This window comes from Lipotes vexillifer, unplaced genomic scaffold (genome assembly GCF_000442215.2).
Source record: "Lipotes vexillifer unplaced genomic scaffold, Lipotes_vexillifer_v1.1 scaffold121, whole genome shotgun sequence".
In the NCBI taxonomy this organism is placed as follows: domain Eukaryota; kingdom Metazoa; phylum Chordata; class Mammalia; order Artiodactyla; family Lipotidae; genus Lipotes; species Lipotes vexillifer.
The window spans coordinates 1,172,233-1,190,978 of record NW_006773122.1 but is presented as its reverse complement, the minus strand read 5'-3'; the positions used below and the strand labels follow the sequence as shown (position 1 = coordinate 1,190,978).

General features: G+C 37.3%; 2 protein-coding genes and 1 pseudogene across 2 annotated transcripts in view; 1 reads left to right on the top strand and 2 right to left on the bottom strand.

Annotated features, from left to right (window-relative positions):
* The window catches only part of LOC103085026 (protein phosphatase 1 regulatory subunit 12A-like), a 13,717-nt pseudogene extending 816 nt beyond the window's left edge, over positions 1–12,901 (top strand).
* LOC103083370 (testis-specific Y-encoded protein 1-like) lies at positions 1,591–2,118 on the bottom strand. The gene has a single exon (XM_007448059.1). The coding sequence runs from the start codon at positions 2,116–2,118 to the stop codon at positions 1,591–1,593; it is 528 nt and encodes a 175-aa protein (XP_007448121.1).
* Positions 12,902–15,052: 2,151 nt separating the features above from the next.
* Positions 15,053–18,746, bottom strand: part of LOC103077406 (zinc finger protein 300) — an 11,273-nt gene continuing 7,579 nt past the window's right edge. Inside the window, exon 4 of the mRNA XM_007448038.1 lies at positions 15,053–16,589. Coding sequence (XP_007448100.1) covers positions 15,053–16,589 — 1,537 coding nt within the window. The remainder of the gene's footprint in view (positions 16,590–18,746) is intronic.

The following is an 18,746-nucleotide window of genomic DNA, read 5'->3' as shown; positions in this document are numbered from 1 at the left end:
CTGGGCCCGTGGGCCATGGCCGCTGGGCCTGCGCGTCCGGGGCCTGTGCTCCGCAGCGGGAGAGGCCGCAACGGTGAGAGGCCCATGTACCCAAAAAAAAAAAAAAAAATTACAATGAGGCACCACCTCACACCAATCAGAATGGCTGTGATTAAAAAGTCTACAAGTAATAAATGCTGGAAAGGGTGTGGAGAAAAGGGAACCCTCTTACACCATTGCTGATGTAAATTGGTGCACCCACTATGGAAAACAGCATGGAGGTTCCTCAAAAAACTAAAAATAGAGTTGTCATATGATCCAGCAATCCCATTCCTGGGGATATACCTAGACAAAACTATAATTCGAAAAGATACATGCACCCCTATGTTCATAGCAGCATTATTTACAATAGCCAAGACAGGGAAACAACCTAAATGTCCACTGACAGATGAATGGATAAAGAAGATGTGATATATATATAAATATAAATATAAATATATATATATATATACACACACACACACACAATGAAATACTACTCAGCCATAAAAAAGAATGAAATAATGCCATTTGCAGCAACATGGATGCAACTAGAGATTATCATACTAGGTAAAGTAAGTCAGAAAGAGAAAGACAGATACCATACGACATCACTTATATGTAGAATCTAAAATATGACACAAATGAACTTATCTATGAAACAGAAACAGAGTTACAGACATAGAGAACAGAGTTGTGGTTGCCAAGGGGGGGTGAAGGGGTGGGGAGGGATGGAGTGAGAGTTTGCGATTAGCAGATGCAAACTACTATATATAGAATGGATAAACAACAAGGTTCTACTGTATTGCACAGGGAACTATATTCAATATCCTCTAATAAACCATAACGGAAAAGAAAAAAAAAATTTATCAGCCTTACAGACAAGAACTGACTTCAAGTTCAACCACTCCAGTTTTTTTTTTTTTTTTTTTTTTGTAACTTGTTAGCTTGTTTATGTCTCTCTGGGCATCATTCCCCACATGTGGGGCCCAGCTCTCTGGAACCTTCACTGACCATCCTTTCCTCGTTTCTCCCCTGGGCACCAGAACTGCGTAGGTAGATACATCCATGCATCTCCCACATCTGTAGACGCCTCCTGCCTCTTGTGCTATTTGGCCAAACTCTAAGGCTCCCCTGGCACCTTCATCTCCGGGTCTGTCCTGGTGGGGCCTTCCTCCCTGGGGTAGTAGCACAGGGGATTGGGCTACAGTTCCTTGCTGATGATCTCAGCAATCCTGTTAGACCCTGGGCAGTTGTGGTCAGACAACCAGTTGAGGAAGTTAAGGCTGGTGGTGTCCTGCCTGCAGTTGGAGGCTCCTCATTCATAATCCCAGAACCACTGGACGGGAGTGGAATGAGACGCCCTATATCCAGCAATGCTAAGGTGATACTCCTTAATGATCATGTCATTCCAGAAGCAGGGGTTGTTCCGAAAGAAAAACATCAACCTGCAGTGGTGCCTGGGATGGCCCAGTTCCTGCACCTCTAAACTGATCATGCAGCTGAGCATGTCTTCATCTTGGTCACTGATCATGGCCAATATCTGGGAGTGGTTCATAATGGCTCTGGCCCTTAAGCCAGGAATGCCCTGGATGATGGCCCTTCTGCGATCCAACTGAGGATTCCACCTCTGACTGATCTTGCGCTTGCCCTGCTGGCTTGGGCATTCAGAGTGCTCAGCTCTAACTGCAGGGCCCCCAGTGCCTCCAGCAGGGGCCGGGCAGTCGTTGGTCCCAGCTCTGGCTCTTCCTGCCCCTGCTCCTGGGGCTTCTCCTCCCGCTCCTCCACCTGCATCTCCTCCTGCTCCTCCTCCGCCACCACCTCCACCACTTGCAAGATGTCCTCCACCAGCAGCCCTAACTCTTCCCGGATCCCCACCACCTCTCCCTCCTCCAGGGCCACGCCTTGCTGCACGACCTCCACCCTGAAGATGGTGGCCTCCTTGCTTGACCCACCAGATAGTGTCCGTGCTGTACCCACTTCCCCCACCGCACCTGGGGACCCGCGGGCCCCTGCTTCCTGAGCACCCCCTCCCACAACTAGGATGACCCAGCGTCCCTGGGCAGCGCTGCCTTCCCCAGACCCCGCCTCACTCACCATGTGGCCCTGGCCCTGAGCTGGGGCAGCTGCGAAGGAGCGGGAGGTGGAAGCACAGCACGTGGCCTGCAGAGCAAGCAGGCCCAGCGACCAGAGTCACCCGGCACCACAAACCTCGGGGTGGGGGGCGAGGGCGTCCTGTTCACTTTCTACCATGAACAGTTCACTCTACGATTCAAGTAATCTAAACAGGCCAAACAATCTTGTAGGTATAACTTCTGCATATTCCAGAAGATTAACAAAAGAAAATGAAAAAGAGGGAGAAAAGAGAGAAGAAAAAGGAGAAAATAAAGCATACCCTAAATCAATCAGAGAGCAACAGTGACCAAGAGAGAAAAGAAGATCTACAGGAGTTTCATTTTGGACACAAGATAGAGATGAAAATGAAAAAGAACAACAATCACATACAGATGGGAGATCCAATAAGAAAGAAACTTAGGTGGATTTCATTTCTAGATGTGAAACAAGTTCTATGTCATCTAGTGATTGGTATTAATTCCTTGCTGGGTTGCTCTGGATCATACAGTTACTTAAAAAAAAAGAAAGACTTACAGTAGCAGGCTAGAAAAGGATGACTCACCTGACTTTAAAAAGCTTTAGGAACAAATTCGAACTGAAAATGAAAAGCTGAAAGCATAGCTACATGACACATATATGAAACTGACAGATCTCAAACTGCAACTGGAAAAGGCCACCCAGAGACAAGAAAGATTTGCACATAGGTCACTATTGGAAGTTGGGAAAAAAGGGGACAGAGAGCTCTAAAAAGAATATCTCAAGTGAAAGAAGAGCTCAAAATGTTAACAGATCTAAAAGCAGACAACCAGAGGTTAAAGGATGAAAATGGGGACTTGATCAGAGTCATAAGCAAACTTTCCAAATTAAATAAAAAGCAGCAAGTAATGGAATTGCACATATTTGTAATCCCATGGACCATAACTGAAAGTCACTGGAAACTGGGAAGTGTCCTTGGAGGCTATCATTTTTGGATATGCTGCCAATTGCCTACTTATCTAGGATTTCTGTTTCATTTTGTTTTTCTTTTTTTTCCCTTGTATCGAGGTCATTGTTTCATGTTAATGCAGCTGCTGAGAAGTGGGGTTTTTCATTTATTTATTTTAAATAACTGAGAAAACTTGTGTACAACTCCAGCATATAAAGAAAGTGTTCAAGGCCAGATATGCCTCAGATATTTAACCAGCAAGGCTTAGTTGTACGTAAATACTTTTGTGTCAACAAAAACTTTCAGCTCTCACAGAAGACAGTTATTCAGCATTTTTTGATCTTTCAACATTTAGTTTTATTTGCTTTACATCTAAGTTTGGGTTTGTATTTTTTCTTTATAACTCTTCATGTGGCAGACATTTCTATGTTTTCATACCTTTATCACTTCCAGAAAAGAACATGTGCTCTTCTGAGATTGTTGTTAGGTGCAGGCTAGTGCTGTGTTGTCCCCCAGCTGGAACTGAGTTGCTTGGAGGAACATTTTTTCTCATTGTGCAATATGCATTTATTTCTTATATGAATGCTTTAAAGTCAATTGAGATTAGATTCTTCTAAGTCCGACTTTCTGCCTTCACTGGTAGGATGTTGTTTCTGTTGCTTATTATTGTAGAATAAGAGATTAGACCTGTAATCTTCACATTCATTTTGCAGGTACTGAGTGATACTGTATATATAAGTGTGTGTTGCTTGATTTTTAGAAAACCCCGTGGCACACTTGACTATTTTCTTATTTCAAAAATCTGTTAACACAAGTAGGCTATTCCATAATAGTGTTAAAAACAAAATTTGCTAACAATGTGATATAAAGACTTTAAAAAGTACCCTATCTTTACAAAACTTTTCTACTGTAAAGTGCTTTTATTTTCAGTTTTCATTTGATAGTTTTCAACCACAATTTAAGTTGCATAGATAAATGCTTCACATTTCAAGTACCTATATTTATCTGAGTGTTGTCTAAAATTGTTGTGCTAGCCAAAGTAATGCTATGAAGTCATTTCCAGATTTAACCCATGAGTTGATGTTAAATGCATTGTTATTGCCATGGGAAGAGGCACTGACTTTGATACTACCAGCACGTCCAGACTATACATGTACCAGTGACCTTTACAATAAAAAAAACAAGTACATAATGAATATGGCTTTTATTTGGACAAATAGCTTTATATTTTAATTAAACCATGCAAAAAATATTACATCTTTCTAGCATGTAACTGTCTCCTTATCCACTGAACATTTCAGATTTTTGAATAAATTGTACATTGGAAAGCTTATGGTCACTAATTGCATTACTGATTGTAGTGTATATTATACAAAATGTGAATTTGTCTCCCCTCATTTTAGAAGATCACTGTGTTCTACTGCCTATCTGAGATTATTTTGGGGTTGGGAGTGTTTTCCCAGAAGGATTTTAAGTCTTCTCTCTCGATGGGTTTTATGAAGACGTGAGGTTATGTTCTTACCACCAAGCTCAGGATTCTAGATTTTTAAAGGTACAAGGATAGTTATGGGAATTTTATTTTGATTTGAACTGTATGAATAAAACATCTGAATATAGAGAATTTCCATGATCTTATGTGGGCATAAAATAGACAGATAATTGAACAGTTTGAGTGACTGCACAACATTTACGTATGAAAACAGGAATAAAATTAAGAAAACAATTTCATTTATAATAGCAAGAAAAAGAATAAAATACACGGGACTAAAGTTAATCAAGGAGACAAAAGACTTGTACACTGAAAACTACAAAACATTGCTGAAAGAAATTAAAGAAACACACAAACGGAAAGAAATCTCATATTCATGGACTAGAAGATTTAATACTGTTAAGATGTAAATATCATCCAAAGTGGTCTACAGATTCAATGTAATTTCCATCAAAACTCCAATAATGCTTTTTGCTGAAATAGAAAAATCCATCCTAAAATTTATATGTAACCTCAGGAAACCCTGTATAACCAAAACAATCTTCAAAAGAAAAACAATGTTGTAAGTCTAACACACCCTGATTTCAAAACTTATTACAAAGCTACTGTAATCAAAAGAGTGTGGTATTGGCATAAGAATAGACATATAAACCAATGTAATAGAATAGAGAGGACAGAAATAAACCCTTGCGTATATGGTCAAATGATCTCAACAAAGATGCCAAGACCATTAAAAGGGGAAAGAACAGTCTTTTTCGATAAAGAGCGTTGGGAAAACTGGATAGCCACATGCAAAAGGATGAATTCGTACCCTTATCTAACACCATATACAAAATTACCTCAAAATGGATCAAGGTCCTAAACAAGAGGCACCTGTCAAAGCTGCCTTTCAGAAATGAAGGGGAGATAAAGACTTTCCCAGACAGCAAAAACTGAGGAGGTTCATCACCACTATACCAGCTTTACAAGAAATGCCAAAAGGAATTCTTTAAGCTGAAATGAAAGGATACTAGCTAGTAACACGAAAATATAAAACACAGTTGTAAAGGTAAGTACATAGTCAAATTCAGAATATTCTAATACTATCATACAATGGTGTATTAACCACTTAACTCCAGTAGAAAGGTTAAAAAAGATAAAAGTATTAAAAATAACTGTAGCCAAAATAACTTGTTAATGGATATACAAATAAAAAGACATAAATTGTTACATTAAAAACATAAAATGAGGGGGAGTGAAGGGTAGTTTTGTATGCAATCAGGTTATCATCAGCTTACAACAGAATAAGATATTTTATGTGAGCCTCATGATAATCACAACAAAAACCTATAGTAGATACACAAAAGAAAAAGAGACGGGAATCAAAGAACACTTCTAAGGAAAATCATCAATTAACAAAGGAAGACAGCAAGAGAGGAAGAAAACAAAAATAGAAATACAAGACAGTCAGGAAACAATAAGATGGCATCAATAAATCTTTGCTGATCAACAATTACTTTAAATTGATTAAATTATCCAGTCAAAAGGCATAGAGTGGCTGAATAGATTTAAAAAACAACAACAAAACAAGACCCAACAATATGCTACCTACAAGAGACTCACTTCAGCTTTAGGAACATGTATAGGTTCAAGGTTACAGAATGGGAAAAGATATTCCAAGCAAATGGAAACCAAAAGAGATCAAGCATAGCTATATTTATATTAGAGAAAATATACTATAAGTTAAAAACTGAAACAGAGACAAAAAAGCTCATTATATAATGATAAAAGGATCAATTAATCAAGATAATACAATATTATAAATATATACGCACCCAGCATCGGACTACCTAAATATTAGGCAAATACTAACAGGTCTAAAGAGAGAAATAAAACTACAGTAATAGTAGAGGACTTCAATACCCCACTTTCAACAATGGATAGATCATCCAGACAGAAAATCAACAAAGGAACTTGAACTATATTTTAAATCAAATGGACACATACACAACATTTCATTCAACAGCAAAGGAATACACATTCTTCCCAATGGCACACAGGACATCCTCCAGGATAAATCATAAGATAGATCACAGAACAAGTCATAGCATATTTATGAAGAGCGAAACCATATCAAGTATCTTTTCTGACCACAGTGGTATGAAACAAGAAATCAATAACAGAAGTAAAACTGAAAAGCTCACAGATATGTGCCCACTCTTGACACTTCTATTGAACATAGTACTAGAAGTACTAGCCAGTGCAATTAGTCAAAAAAAAAGAAAAAAGCCATCCAAATTGAAAAGTAAAAAGTAAAAGTGTCTCTGTTTGCAGATGATATGACCTTATATACAGGCATACCTCAGAGATATTGGGGGTAAAGTTCCAGGCCATTGCAATAAAGTGAAGAGCGCAATAAAGTGAGTTGCACAAATGTTTTGGTTTCCTAGTACATATAAAAGCTATGTTAAAAATAGAGTCATGTACCAGAATGTTAATTGCAGCTCTATTTACAATAGCCAGGAGATGAAAACAACCTAAGTGTCCATCATCGGATGAATGGATAAAGAAGATGTGGCACATATACAATGGGGAATATTACTCAGCCATAAAAAGAAACGAAGTTGAGCTATTTGTAATGAGGTGGATGGACCTAGAGTCCGTCATACAGAGTGAAGTAAGTCAGAAAGAGAAAGACAAATACCGTATGCTAACACACTAGAGGGGTGGGATAGGGAGGGTGGGAGGGAAGGAGATGCAAGAGGGAAGAGATATGGGAACATATGTATATGTATAACTGATTCACTTTATTATAAAGCAGAAACTAGCACACCATTATAAAGCAATTATACTCCAATAAAGATGTAAAATATATATATATATATATATATATATATATATATATATACTGTAGTCTATTAAGTATTGTAATAGCATTATATCTAAAAGCATGTAATACTTTAATTTAAAAACAACTTATTGTTAAATAATGCTAACCACCATTTGAGCTTTCAGCGAGTCTTACTTTTTGCTGATGGAGAGTCTTGCCTCAATGTTGATGGCTGCTGACTGATCAGTGGTGGCTGCTGGAGGTCGGGGTTACTGTGGCAATTTCTTAAAATAAGACAACAGTAAAGTTTGCCACATTAATTGACTCTTCCTTCACGTATGATTTCTCTGTAGCATGCAATGTTTGATAGCATTTTACCCACAGAACTTCTTTCAAAATTGCAGTTAATCCTCTCAAACCCTGCCACTGCTTTATCAACTAAGTTTAAGTAATATTCTAACTCCTTTGCTGTCATTTCAACAATCTTCACAACATCTTCACCAGGAGTAGATTCCATCTCAAGAAACCACTTTTTTTGCTCATTCATAAGAAGCAACTCCTCATCCGTTACAGTTTTATCATGAGATTGTAGCACCTCAGTCACATCTTCAGGCTCCACTTCTAATTCTGCAAGAATTACCAAAATGTGACACAGAGACAAAAAGTGATCAAATGCTGTTGAAAAAATGGCACCAATAGATTTGCTCAACACAGGCTTGCCACAAACCTTTGGTTTGTAAAAAACACAACATCTGCCAAACATAATAAAGTGAAGCATGATAAAGCAAAGTATGCTTGCACAGAAAACTAGAGACTACCAAAAAACTTGTTAAAATAATAAACAAATTCAGGAAAGTTAGAGGATACAAAATCAATATGCAAAAATCAGTTATTCATCTATATATAAACAATGAACTATTGGAAAGAGAAAGTAAGAAAACAATCCCAGGGAATTCCCTGGCAGTCCAGTGGTTAGAACTTAGTGCTTTCACTGCTGAGGGCCTGGGTTCGATCCCTGGTCAGGGAACTAAGATCCTGCAAACCACACAGCATGGCCAAAAAAAGAAATCCCATTTACAACAGCATCAAAAACAATAAAATACTTAGGTATAAACTCAAACTAAACTGAAAACTATACGATACCAATTTAAAAAACTGAAGGACACAAATAAATGAAAAGATAATCTGTGTTAATAGTTTGGAAAATTTAATATTGCTAAAATGTCTATAGTAGCAAAACAATCTGTAGTTTCAATGCACCCACTATTAAAATTCCATTGGCATTTTTCACAGACATAGAAAAAACAATCCTAGAATTCATCGGGAACAACAAAGACACTGAATAGCCAAAGCAATACTGAAAAAGAAGAACAAAGCTGGAGGCAACATATTTCCTGATGTCAAACTATATTACAAATCTATAGTAATCAACAAAATGGTACTGCCATAAAAACAGACACATAAACTAGCGGAACAGAATAGAGAGCCCAGACATAAACCCATACATATACAGTCAGCTAATCTTCATCAAGAACACACAATGGAGAAAGGATAATCTCTTCATTAAATGGTGCTGGGAAAACTGGGTATCCACATTCAAAAGAATGAAACTAGACCCCTACCTTACACTACTCACAAAAGTTATCTCAAAATGGATTAAAGACTAAATTTACCTGAAACCATATAACTCCTAGAAGAAAACAGGGGAAAAGCTCCTTGACATTGGTCTTGGCAATGATTTTTTTTGGATATGACACCGAAAGCAGAGGAAATAAAAACAAAATAAGCAAGTGGAACTACATCAAACTAAAAAGCTTCTGACTACAAGTAACTCAATTTCGTTTCTTTTTATGGCTGAGTAATATTCCATTGTATATGTCATACAGAGTGAAGTAAGTCAGAAAGAGAAAAACTAATACTGTATGCTAATGCATATATATGGAATCTAAAAAAAAATGGTACTAATGAAGCTGACGGCAGGGCAGGAATAAAGACACAGACATAGAGAATGGACTTGAGGACATGGGTGGCAGGGGAGGGGAAGCTGGGGTTAAGTGAGAGTAGCACTGACATATATACACTACCAAATGTAAAACAGATAGCTAGTGGGAAGCAGCAGCATAGCACAAAGATCAGCTCTGTGCTCTGTGATGACCTAGAGGGGTAGGATAGGGAGGGTGGGAGGGAGGCTCAAGAGGGAGGGGATATGGGGATATATGTATGCATATGGTTGATTCACTTTGTTGTACAACAGAAACTAACACAGCATTGTGAAGCAGTTATACTCCAATAAAGATGTATAAAGAATTTTTTAAATAAAAATAATTAGAAATCTAAATAAATTAATTAATTAAAAGGCTTCTGAAAGGAAAAGGAAATAATCAACAAAATGAAAAGACAACCTATGGAAGAGGGGGAAATACCTGCAAATCATTGATCTGGTAAGAGGTTAATATCCAAAATATATAAGGAACTCATACAACTCAATAGCAAAGAAACAATCTGATTATAAAATGGGCAGAGAAATTGAATAGGCATTTTTCCAAAGAAGACATCCAAATGGTCAACAGGTATATGAAAAGGTGCTCAACATCACTAATCATCAGAAAAGAGCAAATCAAAACCATTCTAACCTCATACCTGTTAGAATGGCTATTATCAAAAAGACATAACATGTTGGCAACGATGCAGAGAAAGGGGAACCCTATACACTACTGGTATGAATGTAAATCAGCACAGCTATTATGGAAAACATATGGAGGTTTCTAAAAAAGTCCTGCTTGTGGGCATATATATCAAAAGGAAGTGAAATCACTACTTGAAGAGATATCTACACCCCCATGTTCACTGCAGCATTAATCACAATAGTCATTTTTACAACTACATGACAGGACTTCCCTGGTGGCACAGTGGTGAATCTGCCTGCCAATGCAGGGGACACGCGTTCAAGCCCTGGTCCAGGAAGATCCCACATGCCACGGAGCAACTAAGCCCATGCGCCACAACTATTAAGCCTGCGCTCTAGAGCCCACAAGCCACAAGTACTGAGCCCGTGCGCCTAGAGCCTGTGCTCCACAAGAGAAGCCACCGCAACAAGGAAGCCCCTGCACCACAACAAAGAGTAGCCCCTGCTCACCACAGCTAGAGAAAGCCCGTGCACAGCCACCAAGACCCAATGCAGCCAAAAATAAATATATTTTTTAAAACTACATATGACTAATATATATATATATATATAATTCACCTATAAAAAATGAAGGAATTCCTGTACAGCACGGTGGTTATAGTTAACAATACTGCATCATATGTTTGCAAGTTGCTAACAGAGTAAATCTTGAAAGTTCTTAGCACAGGAAAAAACCTGTAGCTATAGGAAGTGATGGATGTTAGCTAAGTTTATAGTGGCAATCATTTCACAATATATGCATATCATTATGCTGTATACCTTAAACTTATACAATGTTTGTTATATGTCAGTTATCTCAATAAAACTAGGGGAAAAAAAGGAAATCCTGCCGTTTGTGACAACATGGATGGACCCTGAGGGCGTTATGGTAAGTAAAGTCAGATAGAGAAATATAAATACTCAATGACCCCACATATATAAAATATGGAAATGCTAAACTTATAGTAATTGAGAGTAGTTTGGTGGCTGCCAGGGGCTGAGGGCCAGGGAAAATGAGATGTTGGTCAAATGGTACACACTTCCAGTTATATAATAAGTTCTGGGGACATAATGTATAGTATGGTGACTACAGCTAACAATACTGTATCATATACTTGAAAGTTGCTGAGAGTAAATCTTAAATGATCTCACCACAAAAATAAAATAACTATGTGAGGTGATGAAGGTGTTGACTAACCATATTGTGGTAAATGTGACATTATAAATATATATTGCATGTATCAAATTATCACTTTGTACACCTTAAACTTACACAATGCTATGTCAACTATATCTCAATAACTCTAGGGAGAAAAACAAATTTAGGATTATAAGGTTTTTACTTAACATCTTTGGTATGTAATTTTTTATCATACACCTGAAATCTTTGGTTCTTAAAGACATTCATAACTACAGTAGTTCTCCCTTGACCACAGGGGATGTTTCAAGACCTGCAGTGCATACCTGAAATTGAGCTCTGTTTTTTCCTATACATACATCCTATGATAAAGTTTAATTTACAAATTAGGCACAATAAGAGACAATAACTAAAAATTAAACAATTATAACAATATACTGTAATAAGTTATCTGAATGTGGCCTCTCTCTCAAAATATCTCCTTGTACAAATTTAATGCCTTTTCCATCCTAACTTAAGCACTTATCATGCACTGTGGCCATAACTTTTGAAGTCTGAGGTGTGACAGCAAAACCAGCATGAATTATTCTTCCATCTTCACAATTTCACAGATTTGTTCCTACCATAGGTCTTAGCAATCTCAGCATACAATTTTTTTCTTTCCTTACTAAGTCAAAAACTTTTACCTTTTCACTTTAAGGAAACATTTCACAGCCTCTCTTTGGCATATCTTAATTGCCAGCATCACTACTATTGTGCTTCAGGGCCATTACTAAGCAAAATAAGCGTTACTTGAACACAAGCACTGTGATACCATGACAGTTGATCTGATAAACGAAATTACTACTAAGTGACTTCACAGGCAGGATACACTGGACAAAGGGATGATTTATGTCCCAGGGAGTGGGACAGGAAAAGACTTCACACTACTGAGTATGACGTGCAATTTACGAAGTATTTACAAAATTTTCCATTTAACATTTTTAGATGGAGGTTGACAACAGGTAACTGAAAACACAGAAAGCGAAACCGCAGATAAGGGGGGACTACTGTAGTTATTTGATCCATTCCTTCATTTTTTTCCTTCTCTCTGTATGTGTATGTATCCAATATTATTATCAATACCAGTATTATGAGTAACAGAACACTTACTGAAAAAAACCTTCTTTGCCGTTCCTTTATCCTTATGATATATCCCACCAGGGAAAAACAGACAAACAGTTTAAAGTTACTTGAAATTATTTCTCGGTATGGTTAACCACCAATGCTATACATGTTTAGTTTCATTTTGCTAAATTTTTAGGTATCACTTCATTTTGACTTTGTTTTGTTACTATTTATACTATTTACATGGTTCCAAAGTCAATTATACAAAACAAAGTTACATTCATGAGAGGTCTAAGGGATATCACTAACCTTTCTACCATGTTCAGTCACCTTAGAGCAAAACATTTTCATTAATATTTGGGTCTTTCCTTTCAGCATCTGTACTTATATATAAGAAAATATGTCCACTTGTTCCCACCACTACCTGTCTTTCTTAGAAGACAGTGTACTGTAATTCTCTGTGCCTTGTTTTATTTAAGAACATGCCTGGAGAGTACAAAAAGACGTATCTCATTCCTTTTTAGAGTTGCACGGTCCCCAGTGTGCAGATATACTATATTTAAACATTTTCTATCAATAATCATTTAGGCTGTTTACTGCCTTTTTTCTGTTGTGAATAGTGCTACGATGAATAAACATAAGTACGCACCTCATTTTTTTAAAGATTTTTTTTGATGTGGACTATTTTTAAAGTCTTTATTGAATTTGTTACAATATTGCTTCTGTTTCATGTTTTGGGTTTTTTGGCCCTGAGACGTGAGATCTTAGCTCCCCAATCACGGATTGAAGCTGCACCCCTGCATTGGAAGGCTAAGTCTTAACCACTGGGCTGCCAGGGAAGTCCCAAGCATGCATCTCTTAATATTTCCCCAACATATCTTTAGAAGATTCCTAAAAATGTTTAGAAATTGCATCTGTAAGTTTGCTAGATACATCCAAGTGTATTCCAAACTAATCACTTCTTTTAACACAGAAGAAATTTTAATATTAATATAAGCCATTTTATCAATCTTTTCTTCATGCAGTGTTAAACATACTTCCCTATCCTAAGGCTATGAAGAGTCTCCTATATAATTACCTGGAAACTTTGTCATTTTGCATTTCATATTTATATTAATTGACCCAGAACAATTTATTAAAAAGATAATTTTTCCCCTCTGATTACAATACCACTTTTGTCATAAAGTTACTCATATATAATTTTTTCATTCTCAGGCTGTCATTTCATTCATCTATTTTTGTCACTCTTGTGTCAATACTATATTGCCTACATTACTACAGCTTTGTGGGAAACCTTAGTCTGATCAATTCTCTAACATTTGTTCTTAATGAGTGACTTGCCTATTCTTGTCCCTTAGTATTTCCCTATATATATTAGAATCAACTAGATACCGATATAGATATATCACAATTTGTATGTGTTTGTAAAATAAAATAAATGAAAAGTAATTGAGGTCTCTTTAACATATAACATGAGTTAGATCACCAGACACAAAGGCAGTGAAATGGACAAAGGAGAGGACAGGAAATCTGAGATCAGAAGCAGTGTGTCTTAAATGTAAATCAAATTTAAATGTGTGCACATTGGAATTAGTAGCCTATTTCAAGAGAAGAGAGAGGGATAAATAGGATAAATATTAGCTAAGAATGTGCTGTCTGCAGATTTAGAGAACAAACGTATGGAAACCAAGGGCGGAAAACCGTGGTGGGGTGGGGATGGTGGTGTGCTGAATTGGGCGATTGGGATTGACATCTATACACTGTTGTGTATAAAACTGATGTCTAATAAGAACCTGCAGTATAAAAAACCAAACAAACAAAAAAACAACTAATACTAAACTTTCTTTGGGTTATCTGTATTGAAATATGTTAATGTAAATGTTTCAGACATTACATGAAAATTCTAAAACTCTTATATGTTCTGGTATAATATTGTAAGTCATAATTCTAGTTATTACTTTAAAATGTATATATCAGAAATTTTTTTTTAAATGTGCTGCCTGCCAGGATTTCACATACAGATGAGCAAACAGACACTGAGGGTTAAAAAGGTCTTCATAGATGTCACACAATCTATTAATAAGGGAACAAGGGTTAAAACTCATGGCCATCTGACTTCAGAACCAATGTCTTTCCACCACACCAAGCTCCTAGAAGGGCAGGGTAAAAGGGAGAAATGAGCAAGCCAGTGTCAATTCCAAGGTCCTGGGTCCATCCACAGACACAAATCAACTTATATTATCAAAATTAAAAAACACAAAAAGACCACATTTATTGAACCTTTTCAACCCATCTTTCCATCATTCTATAAGAAGAATTTTACATATACTTTTAGGGTCTGATGGTCAAGTCCCCTCCCCTTAGTGCAGTTTCTAGGTCTTGGCACTTTTTGACTCATGCTTTCTTCATGTCCTCTTTGGGGAATTACTGTATGGCCGTAATTACGAGAGGCTAACATTAACAATATTACCACATGCCTAACTTATTATGTAGTATAATCAGGAACATGTAACTTCAAAATAGACTATATGTAATTTGTTCTGTTATGCTAATCATTCAGTTCCAAATCTTAAAAGTTTAACATACCAAAGTGAAAATTTATATAAACAAAACTTTTTTATTGTCTTGTATTATCTTTGATAAAAAAATTAAATACATTGGAAATATGATTTCACTTGTAAAATAGTACCAACAAAGATGCCCAGAAACACATTAAATCTGTGAGTTTTGTGGTACTTATTAAGGCTTGAACAGATACTGAAGGCTTTTCTATGCTTAGTCCATTCTTATGATTTCACCACTATATGAATTCTCCGATGTACAGTGAGTTGTGATTTCTGGATGAAGGCTTTTCCACATACAGCACATTGATAAGGTTTCTCCCCAGTATGAATTCTCTGATGTACAACAAGGTCTGACTTCTGGGAAAAGGCTTTGCCACATTCAACACATATATAAGGTTTCTCTCCTGTATGAATCCGCTGATGTCCTGGGAGGTGAGACTTTTGAGAGAAGGCTTTCCCACATTCAGTACAAACATAAGGTTTTTCTCCTGTGTGAATCCTCTGATGTCCAATGAGATGTGACTGCTGACAGAAGGCTTTTCCACATTCACTGCATTTATAGGGCTTTTCTCCAGTATGCGTTCTCTGATGTATAATGAGCTGTGACTTCCGGGAGAAAGTCTTCCCACATGCAGTACATTCGTAAGGTTTCTCCCCAGTATGAATTATCTGATGTATAATGAGTTCTGACTTTCTACTGAAGGCGTCCTCACACTGAGCACATTTGTAGGGTTTCTCTCCAGTGTGAATCCTTTTATGTATGATGAGGTGGGACTTCTCACAGAAGGCTTTCCCACATTCAGTACACTCATAAGGTTTCTCTCCAGTATGAGCTCTATGATGTATAATCAGCTGTGACTTCTGGGAGAAGGCCTTCCTACACTGATTACATTCATATGGCTTTTCACCAGTATGTATTCTCTGATGTATAATGAGGGGTGATTTCTGGGAGAAGGCTTTCCCACAGTCACTACATTCATACGGTTTTTCACCAGAATGAACTCTGTGATGGATAATGAGGGATGATTTTTGAGAGAAGGCTTTTCCACATTCAGAACATTCGTAAGGTTTCTCCCCAGTATGTGTCCTCTGATGTACAATGAGATGTGATTTCTCACTGAAGGCTTTCCCACAAGCACTACAACCATAAGATTTCTCTCCAGTATGAATTCTTTGATGTATAATGAGCTGTGACTTCTTGAGAAAAGATTTTCCACATTCAATACATACACAGATCTTCTCCCCAGTTTCAACATTCACATATTGAATAAGAGATTGTTTATTGCTGATGATTTTTCCATACTGACTATCTGCACAGTGTTTCACTCTATTATGAATTTTTTCATGCTTAGAATAGGAAGAACTAGGTGTTCTCCCACATCCAAAATTCTCATCTGTGTTTTTTCTTGCATAACCCCTATTACAACTGAATAGGTTTACAGTAGGTTCCAAGCTCTTTTCAAATGAATCACACTTATCCAGTCTTTGTCTTGAAGTATCTAGGTCTGTGCAGTTATGAAATATTTTTCCAAATGCATTATATGTATAGTTTGACTCTTCAATAACTGTTTTGTTGTTGCTGATTGTGACTTGCCTGAGAAGTCTGTCTTGATTTTCCTGATCTCTCTCCAGCTGGTCGCCTTGCCAGACCTTTAAAACTGAGTACAATGAATGATCCCTTGTGACACTTTCCAGTATGTCCTTATGAAAGTACACATCTCCAAGTGCATCCAATTGATGTGTGTCAAGTCTAGTCTCCCTGTCTGAAAGAATAAAATTGTAGAGACAAAATCAAACAGATATAAAGATTGAGTAGAGGACAGAAGAGGTGAAACAAATGGATGATCCAGGATGGTCCATGAAGACATAGAACTGGGCGGGCAACAGCCCATTTAAAACACAACAAAACATGTAAATGTATTGGGTGAGTAACTAAAGATGGACTTTACTTCTGATAATGGTGGCATGAGGTAGTCACGGACTTCCCCTCCTCAGAAAACAAGTATAAAACTGAATAAAATAATTTTAAAAACAACCAATTCAGGGCACTGGAAAACTACCAAAGGCAGGCCACAAGGTGAAAAGTGTTTACTTGTCAAAAACTTCTACTTCATTAGGTAAGAATGGGGAGTTTGTGGCATTCTTTCCTAAGGTTTTCCTGTCTCGCACCCCTAGTTTATGGGGCACTGAGAGATAACACAAATCCACAGGATACAGTTTTATGCTGATAGTAGAGCAGCTAGGAATTTAACAAGGAGAATTTGTAAGCAAAAGAATCATAGAAAGGTTGAGATAAGGAACTTGCCATACATTCCCATCTGACTGCTAAAATATTTGTGAAAAGAGACCCTAGTGAGCCCAGCAGTGATTGAAAGGCTGGAGAAACTTGCAAATTTCCTATGCTTTTAAAGTGTTCTGAGACATGCACAATCCAGGTGGCAAAGAGAAGTCATACTGGCTTTAGGTGTCTAATAAACCTCTGTCCAAATCATTAGTTCACATCTATAGCCAGGCTTAACCAAACAAACAAAACTAAGCAGAGATATTAGTGATGACACTCCACAGGACAGAAAGATGTCACAGTTTAAGCCCAAGCAAGTGCCTCTAAAACAAAAACTCTCAGAAGGAACAAAAGGATCCAAAGACGCTATAACGTACTGTCTACAATGTAGAGCTTTCAACCAAAAATCACTAGACATATAAGGGAAAAAAATGTGACCTATACTAAGGAACAAAATCAGTCAATAGAAACTGACTCCAAATGGGTGCAAATGTTGGATTTAGCAAAGACTTTAAAGAAGCTATTATAAACATATTAAAAAAACTAAGGGAAAATACTCTAAGGAACAAGTGAATAAACCGACAATTTCAAAAGAGGAAAAAAGAATATAAAAGAACCAGTTTGGGCTTCCCTGGTGGCGCAGTGGTTGAGTCCGCCTGCCGATGCAGGGGACACGGGTTTGTGCCCCAGTCCGGGAGGATCCCACATGCTGCGGAGCGGCTGGGCCCGTGAGCCATGGCCGCTGATTCTGTGCGTCCGGACCCTGTGCTCCGCAACGGGAGAGGCCCGCATACCGAAAAAAAAAAAAAGAACCAGTTTGACTATAAAGAGGCAGGAAGAAGAATTTTTGAGAGTAATGGAACTTTTCTGTATCATGATTGTGGTGGCAGTTAACTTACTCTATGCCTTTTTCAAAATTTAAAGAAAGAGTAACATTTATTTTATGTATATTAAAAAATAAAAGAACCAAATGAAAATTCTAAAGTTGAAATGAAGATTTCACCAGATGGGCTCATTAGTGGATTTGAGACAGCAGAAGGCAAAATCAGAATCAGTAAACTTGAAGATATATCACCAGAAATTATTCAGCCTGAAGAACAAAAAGAAAAATTATTAAAAAAATAGAATCTCAAGATCTGTGGAGCAGTTAGGCATTCCAGTATACGTGTAATTGGAGTTTAGAAAGGCGGGGGGAAGGAGCCAAAAGAAATCTGGAGAAATGTGTTTAAAATTACCAAATTCGGTGGAAAACATTAGTTTACACATACAAGAAGCTCAACAGACCACAGGAAGGATACCAAGACAACCAGCCAAATCAGAATTAAACTGCTGAAAAATAAAGGCAAAAAGAAAAATCTTCAAAGCAGCAAGGAAAAAGATGACACATCATGTACCAATGAATAACAGTACTGTTGGCTGAATTTTCAACACACACACACACCACACACACAAAAACTGAGGTCAGGAAATACTGGAATGACACACAGTCAAAATACTAAAAGAAAGCAACCTGTCAACCAAGAATTCTACATTCAGTGAAACTTTAATAATGGCAAAATGAAGACATTTCCAGATAAACAAAAGAAGTTACCAACAGAACTGATCTATAAGAAATACTAAAGAAAATCTTTCCTG

Bases quoted from the DNA above. Each gene is read 5' to 3' on its own strand.
- LOC103083370 (XM_007448059.1), bottom strand. From the start codon at position 2,118: ATGGTGAGTGAGGCGGGGTCTGGGGAAGGCAGCGCTGCCCAGGGACGC.